Source organism: Lepus europaeus, chromosome 10 (genome assembly GCF_033115175.1).
Source record: "Lepus europaeus isolate LE1 chromosome 10, mLepTim1.pri, whole genome shotgun sequence".
NCBI classification, from domain to species: domain Eukaryota; kingdom Metazoa; phylum Chordata; class Mammalia; order Lagomorpha; family Leporidae; genus Lepus; species Lepus europaeus.
The window spans coordinates 9,633,224-9,654,108 of record NC_084836.1 but is presented as its reverse complement, the minus strand read 5'-3'; the positions used below and the strand labels follow the sequence as shown (position 1 = coordinate 9,654,108).

Sequence of the window (20,885 nt, the reverse complement as noted above, 5' to 3'; positions counted from 1 at the left end):
AAACCCAGGGGCCAGGGAGGGCCAGGGATGTGATCTAGTTCAGCGAAGGAAACATGAGCGGCGGGCGGGCCCCAGCTCTCCTCCCCTCCCTCCTATCCTGCAGCTCTGCCCGGCTGCCTCCTGCTGCCTGCTCTGCCCATGCCCCCCGGGGGCCCCGGGCTGCACCTGGCCCCCAACTGGCACCCTTCTCCCTCCTGCAACCCGACCCGGGCGAGCCGCTGCCTCCTTCACCCCTCTGCCCCTGCCAGCTGCTCCCTCCCTGTCCCCTCTCCCCTGGCTCCGTCTCCAACCCTATTCTGCTCACCACCAGCTCAGCTCTCCTGCCAGACGAGGAGGGAGACAGCTGGGCTCCGCGGGCTTGGCTGCTCAGAGCCCCTCCCAGCCTCCCAGCCTGGAAATTCAGGGCCGGGAAGAGTAGGTGATGCCGCCCAGGCAGACTGGGGGCTGCCTACAGAGCACAGCACTGCAGAAGCTAAAGCTGCACGCAGGCTTTGCCGGAAGGCGGGCTGTGATTGACTAGAGATGTCTGCCATGCAAGGTTGCAATCAATTAGCAATGTCTGCCATGAGTGCAGCTTTATAATGGCTGCAAGTTGCCGCTCATGATCTGGTTCAACATTTTTTTTTTTCTTCCCACCAAGGACGCTGAAAAGAAAGCAGAAAATATCCCACATCAAGTGCAGTATTTCCCCCCGTGGATTCGGGAGGCGTTGACGTGGAATGGTGTCGGACACTCCCTGCACACATAATACAGGAAACTTGGCTCCCGCTCGTGAACTCCCAAGGTGGAAGTTTCCGGACTTCCCAACACCTGTCAATCTCCCCTCCCAGAGGTAACAGATTTCCAGTAGGCAAAGAATTTAAACATCATTTTTGTTTTATTGTATTTGCTTTTTTTTTTTTTGTACTTGCTTTTTACAGTCATTTTGTATTTATAGGGAAAATCGGTTTTGTGCATCGGTATTCAGAAAATAATAAAGATGAGACACAGGGATCATTAAAAGCTGCACATAATACAATGGCCGAGCCTGAGGAACCCTAACCCCCACCCCCACCCCAGGAACTCTTCAGAGTGGAAGAAGCCAAGGCTACTTCCCTCACTGGGACAAAGACAAGACGAGCTGCGAGGTCTGCCTCCGGACACACAGCCAGGGGGTGAGCAGGGCTCGGGCTGACCGCAGGCTGGGGCGCGCAGGGCAGATGTTGGGAGGGCGCCGCGGGACGGCCCGGTGAGTGAGCTCTTCCCTGGGTAAGGACGCGAGACCCGGGCAACCTCAAGAAAGCAGCGTCTATTCCGGACGGACAGGCAGCAGGGCCTCACCCGAAGCGCGTAACTGCCCTCGCTAAGTAGCAGTTTCTGGATCAGGAGCCCGAAGCCCCCGGCTCCCCAGGCTCACCGCCGGCCGACCCTCTCCGGGCCCGTCCCAAGCACCTGCTCCAGGGCCTGGCTCCCTGGGGTCCAACACGCAAGACTGAGGAAGAATCTGATTGGCTACATCAGGCCAGCCTCCCTGATTGGACAGAGCTACTGCTCCAAGCCACCTCATTGGCTGCGGAAGAACCTATAAGAGGGCTTGTGGCCAGGGGTTCAATCAGCTGTGAGCAGGGCCTGTAAATGCAGGGTGAGCGGTGGCCACTCAGTTAGGTGGGGTTGGGTCGCTGCCCTGCTGGGGCAGGGGAGGCTGTGACATCCGCCATGGTGTGACCGGTGTGACCGTGCGTGTCTAGGCCGGGGCGAGAGAAGTCGGACGGCTGCTGTGAGCCCTGAGAAGGAGGGGGCCAGCTGTGTGGGAGGGGGAGACTGCAGGTGCAGGGGTGCGGGAACCTAGTGGGCGTGTCTTAAGCCCCCGCAAGAGGGGCCGCCCAGGGAAGGAAGCCCCGGCCAGGAGCCCAGGCAAGGTGGGGCCAGAGAGTTCATTATTTCATCCAAGGATCCGAGGGGGCGCTGGGCACTGCCAGGGCAGTGAGAAGACAGTGAAGGCCCTGCCCACCATACTTCCCTTCTGGAAGCTTCCTGCCCTGGAGGATGATGGGAGAGGGACCCGCCTTGGGGGCCCCTTGGCCACAGCATCTGGGCCTGCTCCTAGGGGGACGCTGCTGCCTGGGCTGCTCGGACACTGGGGTTTGCTCTCCAGTGGCCTCGCTGTGAGTCCGCAAAGCCACCGTGGAAAGACCCAGCGGGCATCTGCTTTGTGGGGTGTTGTCCAGGCTTGGACCCCCTGTGAAGGCTGCAGAGAAAGCCCAAGGGAGATGGGGTGGGGCCTCTTCCTGCAGCCACCCATGGCCCCAGGAGCTCCTTCTGCCGGCACCCAGCCTGGAAGCCTTGGCGCACTGGAGGGAGCGCGTCCCCGAGGGACAGCAGCACAGGCCCCAAAGGCTGAGGGATGTGTCGCCTGGACGAGGCAGGGCGGCAGGTGCCAAGGTGTGGGGCGTGAGGGAGCTCCGAGTGGCGTGGCCGGGCCAGGACGTGCCGTGGAGGGCCGCGGGGAGCCATGGCAGGCTTTGGATGGGGGCGGGAGCGTGGCCCTGTCTGCTTTGGAAAGCACACCCTGGCTGCCCTGTGGTGTCAGCGTGGGGCAGGAAGCCCCCTGGGCGACCCAGGACTGAGGCTGGGGGGCAGCTGGGGGGCTGCAGAGGAGATGGAAGTCGTGGGACCCCGTGATGGAGCAGGGAGGGGCTCCGGAGCTCCTGGCCTGGGGTAGGCAGGGCTGGGGAGCAGCATGAAGTCAGGGAGGGGCAGGCCGCTGGGTGGGGCCGCCTACAGGCACGCGTGTGTCCTACGGCAGCCCCGTCTACACTATGTGAGCTGGGTCCTGATCTGGGAGATCTTGGAGGGTCAGGTAGACGTCGGTGTTCAAGGCCGGACCCGAGGTGAGGGCCCTGGTCTGGTCCTGCCCGGGAGGGCCCACCCAGGAGGACACGGCCCCTTGCTCAGGGTTGGGGGCAGGGACTCCCTCCCCTGCCTCTCCCTGCGCCAGCTCTGAGGGTGGCTGGACACTCACCGGCGGGGGGGCGCCGGGGCCGGAGGGGCCCAGGGTGGGAGGAGCCCAGTCTCCAAGGAGCCCCTCCCGCAGGGAGGGTGGCCCCTTCTCTTCCCAGGCCCTGCTGCCCCCAAGGGCAGGGTGTGGGGGGCTTGGGCCACAAGGCAGAGTGGGGCAGGAGGGCAGCAGCTCGTCCCCCGGAGGCAGGGTGCAGTAGGCATCGTCGTCCCCGGACACAGGGCACAGCAGTGGAAGGGGAGCGCCCGCGGGTGCAGGGGCTCCAGGCGCCGCCGCCTCGGCAGGTGCAGGGGCTCCGGGCACCGCCGCCTCGGGCTCCTGCTCGCAGGGATCATAGGTGAAGTACACCTGGCAGGCCTCGATCTCCAGGGCGTCCAGGAGGTGGAGGAAGAAGTAGCCCTGGTTGGTGAAGCAGCTGGCAAGCGAGTGGCCGCTGGCTGTGGGTGGCAGGGGCGGGGCGCCCTTGTGCTGCAGGAGCAGCTGGGCGGCCTTGGCGTCCCTGTCCAGCACTTCCAGGGGGGAGATCTCAGGCACCGGGCCCGCGGGGCTGAAGGCGGAGGAGGGGAAGGGCGACGAGAGCCATTTCTGCGGGACAAAGGCCAGAGCGGGGTGAGTGCCGGCCCCAGCAACCCCGCCCAGGGCTGCCCTCTCCAGGAGGCCCGCCCTGACTGTGTGCGCCCCTGGCTAAGGGCACCCTCTGGGAGTGAGCCTGACTAACACAGCCCCAGGAGGTGCTGCCTGGCTCAAGCACGCTGTTCCCCAGGCACCTGCTGAGGGCCTGGCGCTGTCCCAGGTGTGGGGACGCAGCAAAAGGACAAGAGTGTCCCAGTGTGCGCCGGCGCCAGCCAAGGCCAAAGCAGAGCCGTCCTCAGTGGCACAGCTCACCAACTTCCCCGCTGCGCTGAGGGGTCACGGCCAGGGCCGGTCACAGAGCTGCTGCCGGCAGAGCTGGGACGTAGACATCTCCGGCGGGGCATGCCTCGCAGCCCCCACCCCTGCCTCCCGCGCTGCCCTCAGCCAAGAGAGGAGCGCACCCGCAGTTGCTCGGGAGCCTGGCGAGGAGGGGCACGAGGCACAGGTGCCATCCCTGGGACCTTGGCACCCAGCGGCAGTGCGACCCGGGCAGCCCAGGGACTGCAGCTCTGAGTGTCAGTTCTGACTTCCTGGCAGAGGCCTCGGGCGGGGCAGGAGCCCACCAGCCCTCTGTCCCGGGAGCCCTCCGTAGGTGGCCCGCAGCCCCCACACCGAGGGCCCACGCTGCAGGTCGCACGTGAGCTCAGGAACAAGCAGAGAAACGCCGGGTTTGAGTCCGTGAGACGGAGCCGGCTCTCACACACGCACACGGGTGCACACGTACACACACATGCACATGCACCCCGCTCGGTGGGACCCGCCCCCTGCTCAGGCAGGAGAAAGGCTGAGGATGGAGGAGGGGGGCGCTGCGCTGAGGGGCAGGGGCAGAGCAGGTGCAGGGCCCCGAAGTCAGCGACACCAGAAACAGCGGCAGAGGGCAGGGCCTGGCAGCCCCGAGCAGCCGCCAGGAGGGAAGCGGCCAGGCTGTGGCCGGCACTGGTGTGCACAAGGCCCCGGGCAGGGTGTGGTCAGCCACTTCCTGGGCCCCAGCCTCCCCACAAGGCCCTGAAGCAGGGTCCAGGGCAAGCTGTCCCCTGCACGCAGGCACAGTGCACGCACTCGCTGCACGCACACCCCCTGGTCACTCCCAGATCCCACGGGCGCAGGGGTGGGGAGGGGTACGAGCAGGCCCCTTGCCCATGTACGCAGTGTGGGGGTTCCCGACCTCAGTCACGTGGTGCCTCCCCAGGGCCCCTCCGGACTCCCCCCCTCCCAAACACACACACACTAGGCCCAGGGCAGGAATGTAGACAAGAAGATCTCACGGTTTGCTTGGATGCCTCTGCTGATGGGGATCTCACTACCTCCCAAGCTGAGGGAGGAACTTAAAGGAGACGCGTTCCCCACACCAGGAGTGTAGGGAGGGCAGCCCCAGCCTCGGGAGTCCCCGAAGAACTGCAGATGGGGCCCCAGCAGCCATGAGCCGGGGCAGGTGGGGGAAGCAGCCCCCACAGCCCTCTTCCCACTGGACGCTTCCTTCCAGAAGTGGGCATGAGCTGGGGGCGGGGACGCGGCTGGGCCCCATGTGGGACTCCCAGCGCCGCTACCCTCAGAGCCCATCTGTGGGCGGGGCCTCAGCTCGCCTGGATGACTGGCCGAAGTCTATGCTAAGCCACGGGGCCACCCAGGTGTGGTGTGCAGGGGCAGGGCAGGCACTGCCCGCCACCTCCCCAGCAGGTGCGCAGGCTGTGGGTGGGGAGAGCCCGTCCTGCAGCAGCGCGTCCTGCTTGGTCCCTCTGCTGGCTCCAAGGGCACTGCCGGGCCGAGCCCAGCCCTGACACTGCTCCCGCATGGCCTCGGTACCACCCCACCCCCCCCTCCGGCTGCCCCCTCTCCTCCCCCGGCGCCCACCTGGAAGTCGCCTCTGTGCTCCGAGCTCATCTGGGGGAAGAACTGGGAGGGGTCCGGGATATGGTACTTGAGCGCCTTCTTGAGCCTGCGTGGAGGAGAGGGGAAGGCGTGAGAACCCAAAGTGGCCACTGTGTGCTGGGGTCAGCCCATAGCTCTGCGGGCCACGGGCACACGGCGTGGCCAGGGAGAAGGCCCTGGCTCTCAGGGAGCTGGTGTTAGCTTTTAAGATTTTATTTGTGAGACAGAGAGAGAGAGAATCTTCCATCTTCCTCCCCAGAAGCCGGGCCTAGGTCAGAGCCAAAGCCAGGAGCTGGGAACTCCACCAGGCCTCGAAGGATCCAGTTGGGTCCTCCCAGGTGCACAGCAGCAGGAAGCTGGGATCGAGTGGAGCCAGGGCTTGGAGCCAGGCCCTCCAGGGTGGGACGCAGGTGTCCCAAGCAGCGTCTTAACCACTGCGCCACACAGCCACCGCTCGGGGCGCTCACATGTGATGGGAGACAGACACACGACCAGTGTGCAACATTACCATCCCTTCTGTGGAGACAAAGCAGAGGGCTAAGAGAGTGAGGCAGGGGTAACGGGAAAGGAGACGGGGGAGAGGAGGATGTGGTCTGGGGTGGACGTGGCTGGAGAAGAGTGAACCAGAAGCAAGGAGGTAGCAGAGAGGCCTCCTAGGGCTGCCATGGATGGTGGTTCAGGATGTGCACTGCTCAAGGCATCTGGCCTTGGGGCAACGGTGTGTGGGGGCGGAACCCCAGTTCGTGTTCTGCTTTCCAAGATGAGAGCCTGGACAGAGGGGCATCATTTTCTGATTAACTCCAAGGAGGAGGCCCCACAGGACCGGGAGTGCACTCCCGGTGCCGAGGGCATCCTGGGAGGAGTGCAGGCAGGAGGGAGCTGCTGCAAGGTTGGCACCGAGGAGGGCGGGCAGGCAAGCCCCCCCCCGCCCAGTGTGGGAGCCAGGGCAGCCAGCGGGAGCGGCTTGAGGAAGGGCGCACGGGGCTCTGCGGCCCTCGAGAGCACCCCGCAGGGAGGAGCCTCTGCCCAAGCCTTGCTGCTCCCCGGCTGTGCGGACCTGGGCAGGTGGGCTGACTCTCAGGCCCACCTGGCCTCACTCGCCGGGAAGAGCACCCTCTGCCTGTGGAGACCACCATGGCCACGGCCAGCAGGCGGCCCGCTGCCCCACGGCCAGGTCCAGGTCTCCTCGACCCCCCTCCCTGCCCCAGCCTTTCTGTATCCTCTTCCCAGAGTGCCCTGCTCCTTCCTGCCCAGGGCCTTTGCACACACCGGTTCCCTTCTTACCATAGCATGATGGTGCGGTAGTAGACCAGCGAGTAGACTATGAAGAAGAAACCGAAGGCGCCACAGACGCCCAGGATGGCGTGAACCAGCCAAGACAGGGGCGGGGCCTCCTGCCGGGTGCTGCCCGCTGGGAGAAGTGGGGGGGATTAGAGGGCCCCCCCTGCCACGCCCCGGGCCTGGGGGTGTGCCGTCTGCCCACGCCCACCCTCTCTGGGAAGCCACCCACAAGGCTGGAAAGAGAGGAGCGGCCGTGTCAGCAGCCAGGCCAGGCCGCCCAGCCACCTGCCCGCCGCCCTCCACTGCCTCTGAGTTCCTCGAAGACCCCGCCCCGTCTCCCCGTGTGAAGACAGGCGAGGCGGCCTCACCAGAGCCCGCTCAGCCAGCACCCGCCTCAAGGCCTCAGTGCCAGGCGCCCGGCCCCCCGCAGGAAGCAGGGGTTTGGGGCTCCGGGTGGACAAAGTGAAAAGACCCTTTCCTCCCCGCTCCCGCTTACTCCAGGGCCAAGAGCAAATCCTTCCCCTCACTGATCCCATCTGCAAAGTGGGTCCGCCCAGAGGGTCACACAAGTGAGCCAAGGGGGGGGCATGGAGAGGGCGGAGCTGGCCGTCGGGGCCATGCCTCCACCCCGCCCACCGCCCCAGAGTCACGCCCCCACTGCTCCCAGAGCCCCGCCCCGCCCCGCCCCTGCTGCCTGTACCTGCAGGCTTTGTCCTGAAAGCGAGGGGCGCGCTCCAGGGACTCCACTCCTTGCTGTTGTCGCGCTGGGCCCTGGCCCGCACCTGCAGCTCGTACTGGGTGTCGGGGCGGAGGGTCTCCAGGCAGATCCACTGCTGCCTCTGCTTGAGGTCCAGCAGGGGAACGTCCTGGGACCAAGACAGGGTCGGGGTGGGGTCAGCGTGAGCCGTCCCCACCCCGCCTCCCCGGCCATGCTCTCCGCCCTCCCCTGCTCCCCAAAGGCCCCCTGTCTGCCTGCCCTGGGCCACACTCGGCCCCAATCCATCCCCTGGAGTCTCAGCAGCCACCACCGTGCACGCCGGAGCCGGTCACCCAGCCTCCCCAGGCACCTGCTTACGCGTGGGCTCCCTCCCAACCCCAGCACACAGCCACGTCCTGCGGGCCCGGGCTGGCTCTGTGTGTGGAAAACCCTGGCCACGCTGCAGGTTCAGGAGGCGGCGTCTGGCCCCGGGTGAGTTTGCTGAGAGCAGGAGCCCTGCTGGCTCACCCCCCACTGTCGCCCCAGCGGGCACCTGGTAGGCGCTCTAGGTGACCGACTGGCTCTAGGTGACTGACTGACGGCGGGAATGAGGAAGTGAGTGAAGAGGCGACAGCCTCCTGGGGTCACGGGAAGGCGGCTTCCCAGGCCTCTAGAAGGTTCCGGGGCAGTGGGGATCTTTCCCCGGGATCCGCCGCAGCTGAGTTTGGAGAGAGGAGGCAGTGCCGGGCGGCCCAGCGTCCCCCTATGCTTGGGGCAGGTGTGACTTTACAGAGCTGGGGGACAGGCAGAGGACAGGGAGGGAAGGAGCCAGACACTCACCTCCCAGCGTTCGCCTGCGGACCGCGTCCGGACCTGGAACTCCAAGTTGCGCTGGATGTAGTGGGAGACCAGGACCACCTCCCAGCTGATGTTGCAGCGCCGAGAGCCCACGTGGATGACCTGGAGGGAGCTGGGGGCCACCAGGCGGACTGGAGCCGGAGAGAGGAGGTGAGAGCCAGCAGGCGCGAGATAGCCGTGCCCCCCACCCCGCCCATCCTCCAGGTCCGTGCAAACATCACCTCCTCCAGGAAGCCTTCCCTGAGTAGGAGCCTCCATTTTGGGGTCTTTACTCATTTGCTGTCTCCCTGGCCCGGCTGTGAGCTCGCTGAGAGCAGATTGCCATTTTGAACTTGAACCAACAGTTACTGACCAGAGGGGCGGGGCAGCCTTCTCGGCACTTGGACTCAACCGTGGGCTTTACCTGGATCACCTCACACTTTTAAGTGTGAGGAGCAGAACGGTTTCTGGTTCTGAACTTCAATCAATCCCAGTTTCTAGGACCTGAGATTCGATGGAGCCCCACAGACACCCGGTGCGTGTGGGGCTCTGGCCACATCCTCAGTGCCACCTCTCCATAGCCCTGTGCCAGCGGCCACCCTGCATCCCCACTTCACAGATGAGCAAACCAAGGCTCTGGTGTGTTGCAAGGGCCTGCCAGTCTGAGGACGTCCAGGTAAGGCGCGGCTGCCCTCTGAGCCCTGCCTGGGCCTCCCCTCCACCCCACCTCTTGGCCCCCAAGGGGGAGGGAGGGAAAGGCGGAGCCAGGCACTCAGTCATTCAACAAACTCCCAGATTATTATCCTGACCAGCACTGGAAGGAGACTTGGGCGGCAGAGGCACCTGGCCCCGCCTCCTGCTGCCTGGCCCCGCCTCCCCACCACCAGGCCCCGCCTCCCCACCACCAGGCCCCGCCTCCCCGCCGCCAGGCCCCGCCTCCCCGCCACCGCGGGCCACTCACGGTTGCTGAAGGGCTTGAAGTCCTGAGTGTTCACCACCCGCCTGGACTCCCCGGCCCCGCACACCACGCTTATATTCACAAGGTCGGCTGAGGTCAGGCTCTGAGACTGCGAGGCAAGGGGGGCAGGCGCTGGGGTGGGACGGCCTCACCAGCGCCCCTCTGGCGCCCCTCCATCCAAGGCAGGGGCGGCATTTTCTGCCCGGGGCCAGGGAGGAACTATTTCCGGCTTCACAAGCCACATGGTCTCTGCCACAACCCCTCAAGTCTGCCGTGGCTGCGCGAAGCAGCCAGAGACACGCCCAACAGCAGGGCCGGGTTTCAATAAAACTTTATTTACAAACACAGGCAGCAGCTTGCCTTTGGCCCTTCACCAATCCCTGGTCTAAAGAGAAGTGGGCCGCATGGGAAGGGAGGGAGCTCCCCATCACGAGAGGTATGCAAGCTCCCCGACAAGGTGCAGGTCCTGACTAGCCGACACGAGGTGCTCAGTGGCCTCTAGTGCGAGCACTCCCCCGTGTCCTCTCACCCCACACCCTGAGCTTTCTGGAAGGAAATGGCCAGGAGGTGAGTGTCTCCTCTGGTGCCTGAGACCCAGTTCTCACGCCGTAGGGGAGAAGCCCGAGGTCACCCAGTGGGTGGGCAAGGCAGCCCCATGGAGGGAGCGCAGCTCCGCAGTCTGCCCAGACTGAGGCACAGAGAGGCATAGGCCTTGCCTGAAGCCACACAGCAGAGCCAGGAGGGGGAGCCAGGCTGCCTGCTCGTCCCCTGCCCCCTGGCTGTGCGTGACCTGGCGATGGCCGGGCAGGGCTTCGGGGGCACTGACTGGATGCACACACCGTGGGCCCTGCACAGGCAGCCTAGAGGAAGAGTGAAGGGCCCGGTGGCAGTCCCAGCTCTGCAGCCCCTTGGCTGTGCAGGCTTCGGCAGGGCCCACGCCCCTCTGAACCTGCTTCCTCATGGGTCAGGGAGGGGACAGGGCTGGGGCCCCCACTGATGGCAGAGTCAGGGGCAGGTGCCAGTCTAAGTCCTTCGGCCTCAGGGTAGCCCTCCAGCCTAGGGGCCATTGTTATCCCCATTTCACAGAAGGGCAAAGTGGGGCCCAGGGTCTCCCGGCAGGTGGAGCCAGGCCTGGAAACCAGCTCCAGAGCCTGCATGGCCCGGCACCGCCGAGACCTCAGACAGGCCAGACAGGGAGTTCTGAGGATGCTCTCACCCCCGACAAGGACCCATGGAGCACGGGCCGACGGCTAGAGCAGGGACCACGCACGCGGGGAGCCCCCGTCCCCGGGTCAGGCTTCGGGTGCTGCCTTCCTTCCCTCCACCTCCTCCCCAGCCCGGGCAGCCCGCTCGGGGCTGGCTGGGCGCTGCCCGGGGCTCAGCCTCCACCACCCTCTGCTGCCCTGAGGGCTGCCTACCTTTGGTCTACCAAGGATGAGGTCACAGGCCCAGGCCGTCTGCCTCACCTGGATCAGCTCACAGGTTTTAGTCCAAGTCCTTTCAAGGTAAAAGAACTCCCTTAGAAGACAAGAAGGGGGGCTGGCACTATGGTGTAGCGGGTAAAGCCGCCGCCTGCAGTGCTGGCATCCCATATGGGCACCGGTTCGAGTCCCGGCTGCTCCACTTCTGATCCAGCTCTCTGCATGGCCTGGGAAAACAGTAGAAGATGCCCCAAGGCCTTGGGCCCCTGCACCCGTGTGGGAGACCTGGAAGAAGCTCCTGGCTCCTGGCTTCAGAGCAGCGCAGCTCTGGCCATTGCGGCCATCTGGGGAGTGAACCAGTGGTTGGAAGAACTCTCTCTCTGTCTCTGCCTCTGCCTCTCTGTAATTCTGCCTTTCAAATAATAAATAAATACATCTTTAAAAAAAAAAAAGAACAGGAGAGACCCCCCCCAGCAAGAGCCCAGGGGCCCCACTCCCTGAGGGTCCCTGTCACCCCCCACCACATTCCTCCCTAAGGAGCATCCTTGCTGCCCTCCCCATCCTGGCCAGCCCTGGGGGCAGTCAGGGTGACACTAGAAACATGACAAGGTCAAGACGGGAGTTCCCCTCGCCCCAAACCCCTCCAAAGCCCCTGAGGGCTTAGGTTGAAGGCCCCCTCCTCAACTCAGCCGTGGGAGCCCTGGAGGAGCCCCTCCCCCCAAGAGCCACAGCCCCAAGCCACCTCTGCCCCTCCTCCCCACTGCCCCAGCCGGCTCAGAGCCTGGCCCACCTGGATGTCTGTTCCCTGTCCCCACAGCTGCCCCAGGGGCCTCCCAAAATCCCAGATCACTCACAAAGCCTGGAGAGTCCCCTTTCGGCCCCCTGGTCCCCAAGGCGGAGCCCTGCCCTGGCACGGCAGGCTCATGCCCAGTGTCCCCAGGCAGTGTCCTCTGGCTGCCCTCGGGCAGGCCTGGCCCCAGCACGCGGGGTGCTGAGCGCCAGCTTCCATAAGGACGGATCCCAGGGTCTCATATTTAGGGTCCAGGAGCCTCAGAGCGGGCGGGGCTGCGCGGGCCACACTCACCGCTGGTTAGACCGGGCATGGATGTGGCAGGATGTGTTGGGCAAGCTGCCCTCCTGGGTCCACTCACAGGAGACGTTGGCTTTGGAGTTGTAGAAGCAGGTGAGCTGGCCAGGGTCTGCGGGCGAGGCGAGGCGAGGAGAGGAGTGAGGGGCCAGCACCCACCAGCCCTGCTCCAGGGGAGGAAGGAGGCAGGCCACTCTTGACAGGCAAGGCAGGGATTGGTGGACCCATTTCAAAGAGGGGGAAACTGAGTCCCAGAGCCTGTAAGGTCTCAAGCAGGCCGCGGCAGGGCAGGGAAAACAGAAAACAGGGTTCTCCTGTGGCGTGGAGAGACCCGCATGTGCAGTGGGGGCAGGGCAAGTGCGGGTCTGATCCCTCGCCCCCCACCCCCATGCCCCTCCCCCGCCCCTGCAAGGAAACGGGGCAAGCCCCACTGCCCAGACGCTGGGGTCCTCACCTCCCACTGCCGTAGACGCAGAGGGGGTCGCCAGCAGCAGGAGGAAGGTGAGGGGCAGGCACCAGGGCAGGGCAGGGGCCGCCATCATTTCCACAGGATATAGCTGGGGACAGGAGCCCTGGAGGGAGGAAGAGGAGGAGACTGCTCAGGGAGATCCCACCCAGGCCCCACCTGCTGCACCGGCAGTCTGGGCCCGCCCCTCTGCTCCCCACCATGCCAACACAGCCCAGCCTCCGGGCCTTTGCACCTGCTAGTCCTGTTCACTGCCATTCTTCAAGGTTCTGCCCCAATGTCGCTTCCACTGGCCAGGTCATGTTAACAAAGCACCCCGGCTCCCCATCCCCAAACCATGTCTTCTGCATCACAGCATGATTTGTTTGTTTGTTTACAGTAACCCCTTCTGTGCAGGGCGCTGGTTTGAGTCCCGGCTGCTCCACTTCCCATCCAGCTCTCTGCCATGGCCTGGGAAAGCAGTGGAAGATGGCCCAAGTCCCTGGGCCCCTGCACCCACATGTGATACATGGGAGGGGCTCCTGGCTTCTGGCTTCGGATGGACGCAGCTCTGGCCATTGCGGTCAACTGGGGAGAGATGATGGGACGCCTCCCCGAGGGGTGAAGCCAGGTGCAGGACGCAGGCGCGGGACTTAGCTTCAGGCTCGGCTGCCGAGCGGACGCAGCGTGGACAGGCTGCGTGAGGGGTGGTGGACGTCCCAGTCGGGTCAGAGCGGGATGCAGCGGGCTCTACCATGCTGCCAGGGTCAGCGCATCATTTAAAACTTAGAAACTGTTTATTCTGGTCTCTTCCAGTTCCTATTTCCCAACCACAGTTAATGACAGGTGGCAACACCTCGGAAATTAAAGCCACAAATAAGGGGGACCTCTGCCTCTGCCTCCCCGTTCTGCCTTCACACGCACACACTCGCGTGCACGCACGTCTGGGGCCAGCTGAGCTCAGGCAGGGCAGGCAGTTTTGCCTTGTACTCATTACCACGTCTCCCAAGACCTGGCCCATGGCGGGCATCAGGCACAAACCCACAAGTCATTGAACAGTCGGCCAGGGACTGGGGGCTTCTCCTACCTGCAGGAGGTCCAGCGAGACCCGCGCTCAGAAGAGGGGCCATCCAGCAGCCCCAAGCACCCTGGACGACGGGGGTGCCCGCTGCTCTGCGGCTCTGAGAGCAGCGGAGGGCCCACCCGGAAGGAGAGCTTGTGCCAAACGCCTGCTGCCTGGGAGGGAAGGGAGCCCTGTGCCCCTGGGCCACCCCTGCGTCTCCGGGAAAGATCCCGCGCAGGTGGGGCTGGGGAATCAGGTAGGAGGATACGCCCCCTCCCTCCGGGAGGCTGGAGGACCCCAGCGGAACCTGGGGCACACCCTTGTGGTGGAGATTGGTAACGCCGAGAGGAAGCTGACCAGGCATCGGGCCAGCAAAGCCACAGGGCGCTGAGCCCCGGGGAGGGAAGCCCTGGTCACTCTGCCCAGCCCCTGGCAGAGGCCGTCTTCATGGACTGTGCGCCCGTGTGCTCATTCGCCGGGTCCTCACGCGCAGGTTCTTTCGGTGGCCTATTCAGCAGATGGGCAAACCAAGGCACCGAGGGCCTTCATCTCGCTCTTCCCCCCCACCTGCCCCGTCAGCTTCCCCGGCCCAGGGCGCTGTGCCTGGAGGAAGCACCCGGCCCTGTCGGGAGGCAACTCCAGCGCTCTCTGCGAAGCCCTGATGCTTACAGAGGCTAACATCTTCCAAGACCTGCACCCCCGGGGCGTCTCTGCCAAAGCCCCTGGTGTCCCACCCCCCCCCCCATGACAGCCACACTGCTCCCCTGCCCGCAGGAGAGGCCCAGTGGCCTCCGCCATGGAAACCCCACCCAGCAGAGGTGAGGCGGGACCTGTCGCGGCAGGAGCTTTGGGCAGGCAAATGTGGCTGCCGCCCGCCCTCTGCAGGGGCTGGGTGGGTGCAGGAGGTGAAAAGAGAGCAGATGGTCCTTTCGGGAAGATCCCAGCTTGGCCTGCAGCGAGGAGGGCGGGTTGCAGCTGGGCTGGGGGAGGGAGATGAACTGGGGGCCAGTGGAGCATCCAGGGGAAGTGACTGTGGCCCAAGGCAGAGGGGTGGGGGCACAGGGCGGAGCAGGTGGCTGAGAGGGGCCGAGGAGGCTGCGGATCCCTCGCCCTTCTGCCGTCTGAGCCCAAGACCCTTGGAGGCCCCCCGGCTGTGTGGCTTTCCTTCGCCCCCACCGCCTTTCCCACTCTGAGGGTCTCTCTGGCTCCTGTCCTCAGCTCCCCGACGGCAGCCCCTCCCCCACAGCACCAGTGAAGGTTCAGCTCCCCTGGACTCTGCTCCGGGCCAATTTCCATTGCGGGGTGATCGAGCCTCCAGCCCCTGGGCCCCACACCCAGCCGGCCAGGAGGCCCCACAGACAGGATGGCCGAGGGACAACCCAAGGACAACTGGCCGTCTCTCCCTCTCCCCGCTCCCAGGCCGGCCCAGGGTCCTCCCAGCCTGGACAACACCCTGAGCCCCTGAGAAGCCACAGCTTGAGGCCCACAGCCTATTTCCTGAGCCACCTCTGATGGCCCATCTCCTCGCTCTCGGGGCTCCTTGGGGACCGGGAACAAGACCATGCCTGGCCGGCCCTGCAGCCTTTGCCCACCCAGCAGCAAGTACACCTGCTAGAGTTCACGTGTGCACGTGCACGCGCACCCACATGTGCATGCATGACCACAGGCACCCACATGAACACATGGGTGTGCACACACCAACACACGGCACAGGCGTGAACACATGCAGGCACACTTGCCACACAGGTGCATGTGCGCACTCACACACCCACTACACACACCCGCCTACGTGAACCGGTGGCTCCTGCGGCCAAGGTGCCTCCCAGGTCTTCCCCATCACCCCCAGAGATCCTGTTCCAAACACTTCTCTTTCCTTCCTCCATGAAGCCCTTCCTGGTTTCCCGGTGGAGGCCAAGGCTGTCGCCTCTGAGCCCTCGCTCCCTGCTCTAGCGTGGCGGTGGCAGGGCTGGTGAGCACTGTGCTTGCTACACAGAAGCTGAACAGAACACAGGACCTGACCCAGCGCAGGCGCCCAATAAACGCTGCCGAGTGGCTGTGGCCAGAAGCGTCCAGGACGGCAAAACTCACAGAGCTGTCTGGGTGGTTCTGGGCCATCTCGGCGCTGCCATCAGAGCGGGCAGGGAGCAGACCCAGCGCCCGGCCCAGATGGCTCTCGGCTCCATCTCCCAGGGCAGAGACTCGGGGACCCGCGCGTTGTCAGGCTGGAGGACCACCCTTGGTTACACCTGGGGACACTGAGGCCCAGAGTGGGGAGACTTGTCCCGGATCACATGGGAGCTCAGCACAGACCCAGGGGCAGGACCTGCCCCCTCTCTAGTCTGCTGCCCCCAAACCACGCACGTGGGCGTTACACGGGCCGGCTCCACGGTAGGCTCTTGACACACGGCAAAGTGCTTTAAGTATCCCCACGTTCAGAGGAGACTGAGGCAAACACCCTGCTGGGAACTGGCCGGTGTGGCAGAGCCCGGTGCCCAGGCCCTGTGAGCCCTCGGACACACCCTCCCGCCGTGACAGCCACGCGCAGTGAGCATGCTCAGGTGACAATAACAACACCCGCCACACCCACGAGCGCTGGCTCTGGGCCAGGTGCCCCGGCAGTGCGGGGTGAGCGCTTCGCCTGTTCCCATTTCACAGAGCGGGAGACCGAGGCTCCAGGCCATGAGCTGGCCCAGGTCACATCCAGTTAGGGGCAGAGCTGTTCCCTGCCATTGTCACCCGCTACACAGACCCTCCCCTCCCAGGCGCCGGTCCCGGAACCAGGGCCGACAGCCCCCACCCTGGGCAGTCGCCGTGTCCAGGTGCTGCCCCAGGGGTGGGCAGGAAGCCGGGAGGTACCTATGGGCTTGCCCTTGCTACCCACCGTCCCCAGTGGGTCCGTCAGTGACGCAGGCCGTGCAGTTGGGATCCTACAGCTCCCACTGCCCCTCCCACGCTCCATCACCTTAGCCCTGCCCTGGGGACCCTGGGTGAAAGTGTTGCCCCAGGCCGGGCCCAGCTATCAGGGCAACCCCACTTCTGGCAGAGCCCCAGGGGAGAGTGGGTGCAAGATCGCAGGAAGGTCAAGACCAGACCACAGGCCGAGCTCAGCAGGCAGCGAGCAGCCCCTGGAGTGGGCTCCCCTCCCGGGCAGGGGTGCAGAGCTCGTCAGGGCTGGGAGCGCTCCGAGCCGCCTCCTTCCACGGGAAGGAAGCCAAGGCTCCGGGAGGTTGGGGAAGCTGCTCAGGTCACGGTCACGGTCACGCAGCCAGGGCGAGAGCCCGCCTCAGACAAGGACGGGTAGAGCCAAACTCTCCCCACGGGCGCTCACGTGCACTCCTGGGAGTGGTGCTTGCCCCCCCCCCCCCCCCACACACACACACCAGACAGCCAGACCGCTCACAGCCAAAGACCCAGAGGCCACACCTCATTACACAGTCCTGCCGAGTTACCCAAAGCAGTTACCCATGGAGCTCAGGGCGGCTCAAGCGCCGGCTGTCTGATTTGGGGGGGGGGGGGGGAGGAGCAGCCTGGGTACTACTGGCTTCCCCTTTCTCAGCTGGTGACCTGAGGCACAGGTCAGCTTCGTGCCCAGGTTAGCGAGGGACAGAGCTGGGCTCTGAGCCCAGTTTGGAGCCATCTGCAGCTCCACAGCTTGGTGGGGCGCAGGGTGAGCTGGGGCGGGACTGCCAAGCAGGAGCCCAGTGTGTCCGCCCAGCCTCTGACCCAGACTGGCCCGGCTCCCCTCACCCCTCACCAACCCTCCCCACACACACAGCTCCCCTCGGGGCGCCTCCAGCTGGGTGTGCGGTCCTGGGGAAGGAAGGCGACCCTTGAGGACGGCTCTGCCCCTCAGACCTTCCCTCCCTGCCAGGTGCTCCTGTCCAGGTGAGTGTGCGAGCAGGGAGAGCCTCAGAGGTGGAGGCCTGTTCCCAGCACCGGGGGATGCCATTGACCCCTCCAGTCCCTCAGCCAAGAGACAAACCGGGACTGGAAGCCGAGGCTCTGACCTCCATCCCAGGGCGACCAGATACCCCCGCTCCCCCCACAGCCCACACGCCGCCTCCGGAGCACTGTGCCCAGGGTGCCTCCCAGGCCCCAGCCCCCAGTGCTCAGCAGGCAGCGGGCAGCTCCAGGTGGGGTTGCCCAGGCTCCCACCCCACACCGGCCTCCCACCTCCTCCACCCCTCCAGGCCCAGCACACAGGGCTCAGGGAAGCCTTCGCCCCAGAGTGGGGTGGGGAGGCTGGGAAGAGGGTGCCTGGCCCTGGGGCTGGCTTATTCTCCAACCAGGAGCTCCTGCACCAGGGCCGCCCCACCTTCAGGGGAGTTTCAGACAGGCTGGGGAGGGGGGATCCAGGGCCAGACAGAAACTGCTGGGAGAGCGGGGTCAGAGCCCAGCATCGTCCCCCAGACCTCCCCCACCCCGAGCCCCTTCGGGTCAGAGCCCAGCATCCTCCCCAAGACCTCCCCCACCCTGAGCCCCTTGGGGTCAGACAGAGCCCAGCATCCCCCCAAGACCTCCCCCACCCTGAGCCCCTTGGGGTCAGACAGAGCCCAGCATCCTCCCCAAGACCTCCCCCACCCTGAGCCCCTTGGGGTCAGAGCCCAGCATCGTCCCCCAGACCTCCCCCACCCCGAGCCCCTTGGAGTCAGAGCCCAGCATCCTCCCCAAGACCTCCCCCACCCCGAGCCCCTTGGAGTCAGAGCCCAGCGTCCTCCCCAAGACCTCCCCCACCCTGAGCCCCTTGGGGTCAGACAGAGCCCAGCATCCTCCCCAAGACCTCCCCCACCCTGAGCCCCTTGGGGTCAGACAGAGCCCAGCATCCTCCCCAAGACCTCCCCCACCCCGAGCCCCTTGGGGTCAGAGCCCAGCATCCTCCCAAGACCTCCCCCACCCTGAGCCCCTTGGGGTCAGAGCCCAGCATCCTCCCGAAGACCTCCCCCACCCCGAGCCCCTTGACAGGTGGGCAGGGGCCGGGGGGGGGGGCGGGAGGCGGGGGGCATCACCTGGCTGAGACATGGGGCTGCGGCACGCTGCCTCCAGTGTTCTCGGCAGCTGGGGCTGGGGCCATCTCCGGCTCCAGCCCAGGTAGCTGACGACTGCTGGGCCAGCGCAGACTGAAACCCTGGGGCCAGCCCACTTCCTGTGCAGAGGCTGGAGGGGCCAGGCCTGGCTGGGGAGGCGGGGAGACCGGGCGGGTGAGCAAGTCTGAAACTCCTGAAGCACCTATGGGTGATAAAGATCTGCCTCCCACGCTGGGGGTGGCTGCTGGGGGCGTAGTGGCGGCACAGCCCAGCCACTCACAGGTGGGGGCCTACACGCACGAGCAGGGGCCGCAGCCTCCCTTACCCCCACCCCCATCTCACACAGGTCCCCCTCATCCGGTCAGCCCCCGCCGACACCCAGGCCTGCACACACGTCCCCCCTCAGCACCCCCATCTCTGAGACCCTCTTTGCACCCAGCCTTCTGGGAAGCTCCTTAGTTTAACACTCAGAGGCAACTAGTGATGGGGGCTTTGGGAGCAATCCGATGGCCACTCACAGAACATTCTAGAGGCTTCCGCTTTCTCCCCAGCCATGGTTCCCAGTCTGCCCCAACCCGCTTTGTTTGGGGTCGTGGGGGCTAACTCAGGGCTTCTCTCTCTTTTATTAGGGACTTAGAAGGACTTCTTTTTAGAAAAATGCACATCTCTTTAGGAGCGGCGGCACAGGCCCAGGGACTCGGAGCGCCCATCCCCGGGACCAGGAGGGCAGCAGTGCTGGTCCCCTCTCCCTGCCTCGACAGCTCTGCCTCACAGACGCTGCCTCCTCCCAGAGGGTGAGGAGGAAGGGCAGGCAGGAGCCGGAAGGGCACAGGGATGTGAGGACGCAGGATTAAGCCCCAGAGAATTCTCAACTGCCTTGTGCAAACCCAGGAGGCCAGCAGGGGGAAGAAGCAGGGGGTATCGTGGCCACTCAGCAGCTGGGTGACCTTGGGTGGGTGACCTTGGGTGACCTTGGGTGACCTTGGCCACCTTGTGCTTTAATTTCCAGACCTGTCAAGCAAGGGGACAGCAGCAGCTGCTTTGATACGTCCGGAGGTGTGTGTACAGCACCCAGTGTGGCCACACACAGGCTTGCAACACAGGCCGGTTCCTCTGGCCAAGCTCCTGTGTCAGAAACCACACACGCATGGTATTTGGAGGTTCGGATCAGATGAGGTGTTGCATGGGGCACCCGCACAGCGCTAGTGGCTTCGTGAGAAGCGGAGGGGAGACTGGAGCCAGTGCACCTGCTCTGGCCGTCCACGTGACACCCTCTGCCAGGTGACAATGTAGCGAGAGGCCTCCCCGAGGCCAGTGCCGTGTCGTGGACTTGCCAGCCGCAGAGCCTCTGATGTCGCTCAGTGGGCCAGCCTGTGGGCTCGGCGCAGCCGCAGCGCAGGGCCCAAGCCCCCGCCTCAGCCCATGTCCCTGCTCCAGGAACCAGGGGGTGCCGAGCACGGCCGTCACAGCGGCAAAGACAACAGCCAAGATTCACGTAGCTTGAACATTCCGGAAGTCTTATGAAACCAGGAACGCTGCCTCCTCCAGGCAGGAAAGCCAGGCCACGGGCAGGGCGGGGCAGGGGGAAGAGAGTGGGAAGGCTGTGTTCCCCTGGACAGACCTGCCCCAGAATCTATTTCCTTCTCCCAAACAAATTAGTTCAATTTAAACTCTTAAAATCATAAGCTGCCGGCTGGGACACCTCCACCCCTACCAGAGTGCCTGGGTTTGAGTCCTGACTCCGTTCTGACTCCAGCTGCCTGCTACTGCACACCCTGGGAGGCAGCGGGCGACAGCTCTAGTGGTCGGGTCCCTGCCACCCACATGGGAGACCTGGATTGAGATCCTGGCTCCTGGCTTCAGCCTGGCCCAGCCCCAGCTGTTGTGGCCATTTGGGGAGTAAGCCGGTGGATGGAAGACCTCTCTCTGTCTCTCAGAGTAAAAGCACCACCTTTGACCCTCCTCTGTCTCTCTCCTTCCCCTACCCTGCCCCCCCCCCAGCCCCCGTCTGCCCCTTCTTTGGCTGCATCTCTTTCTTTCCACTCCCCTCCCCACTCCCCTGCAAGAATCCAGAACAGGACTTTGAAGCCTGGCACGGGGGCTGGGGTGGGGGCAGTGGAGCCACTCCCTCCAGCTTGGCCTCCCTGCGCTTGGTCAGACCACCCTGCCCAGGCGGGGCCTGCTCCTGCCCTCCCATTTCGCAGGCAAGGAAACCGAGGCCCCAGGTCACCCTGCCAGGCTGTGGCAGAGCCAGCCTTGGAGTCTGGGTCTGACCCACAGGAAACCCGAGGCCAGGAGGCTGACAGGGCCACGCAGGCCTGCCCAGCCGGCCCCTCCCCTCCCAGCACTCAAACCTGAGCCCCTGCGCCCTTCACACCGTAGCCTGCCCTCCCACTGCGTCCCCATGCAACCCTGCGGGGAACCAGCCAGCCCTGCACCTCTGGAGATCACAGACACGGTCCCCCAGCTCAGCGGCCACTGACCCTGGCCCCTACCCAACGACCCGCCTTCCACAGTGGCCAAGGGACGAGTGCACCATGAAGTCCCCTGACCCTGATGGCCCTTCCAGGCT

The 20,885-nt window shown here is 65.2% G+C and overlaps 1 protein-coding gene across 1 annotated transcript; it reads right to left on the bottom strand.

Moving 5' to 3' along the window:
• Positions 1-925: 925 nt before the first annotated feature.
• On the bottom strand, positions 926-18,360 carry IL2RB (interleukin 2 receptor subunit beta). Its single transcript, XM_062201885.1, has 10 exons — positions 18,296-18,360; positions 12,236-12,353; positions 11,779-11,893; positions 10,692-10,770; positions 9,277-9,382; positions 8,319-8,467; positions 7,482-7,647; positions 6,785-6,911; positions 5,483-5,567; positions 926-3,583 (listed from the first exon to the last, which is right to left on the bottom strand). The coding sequence occupies exons 2-10, from the start codon at positions 12,321-12,323 to the stop codon at positions 2,792-2,794; spliced, it is 1,707 nt and encodes a 568-aa protein (XP_062057869.1). The 5' UTR covers positions 12,324-12,353; positions 18,296-18,360; the 3' UTR covers positions 926-2,791.
• Positions 18,361-20,885: the final 2,525 nt, after the last annotated feature.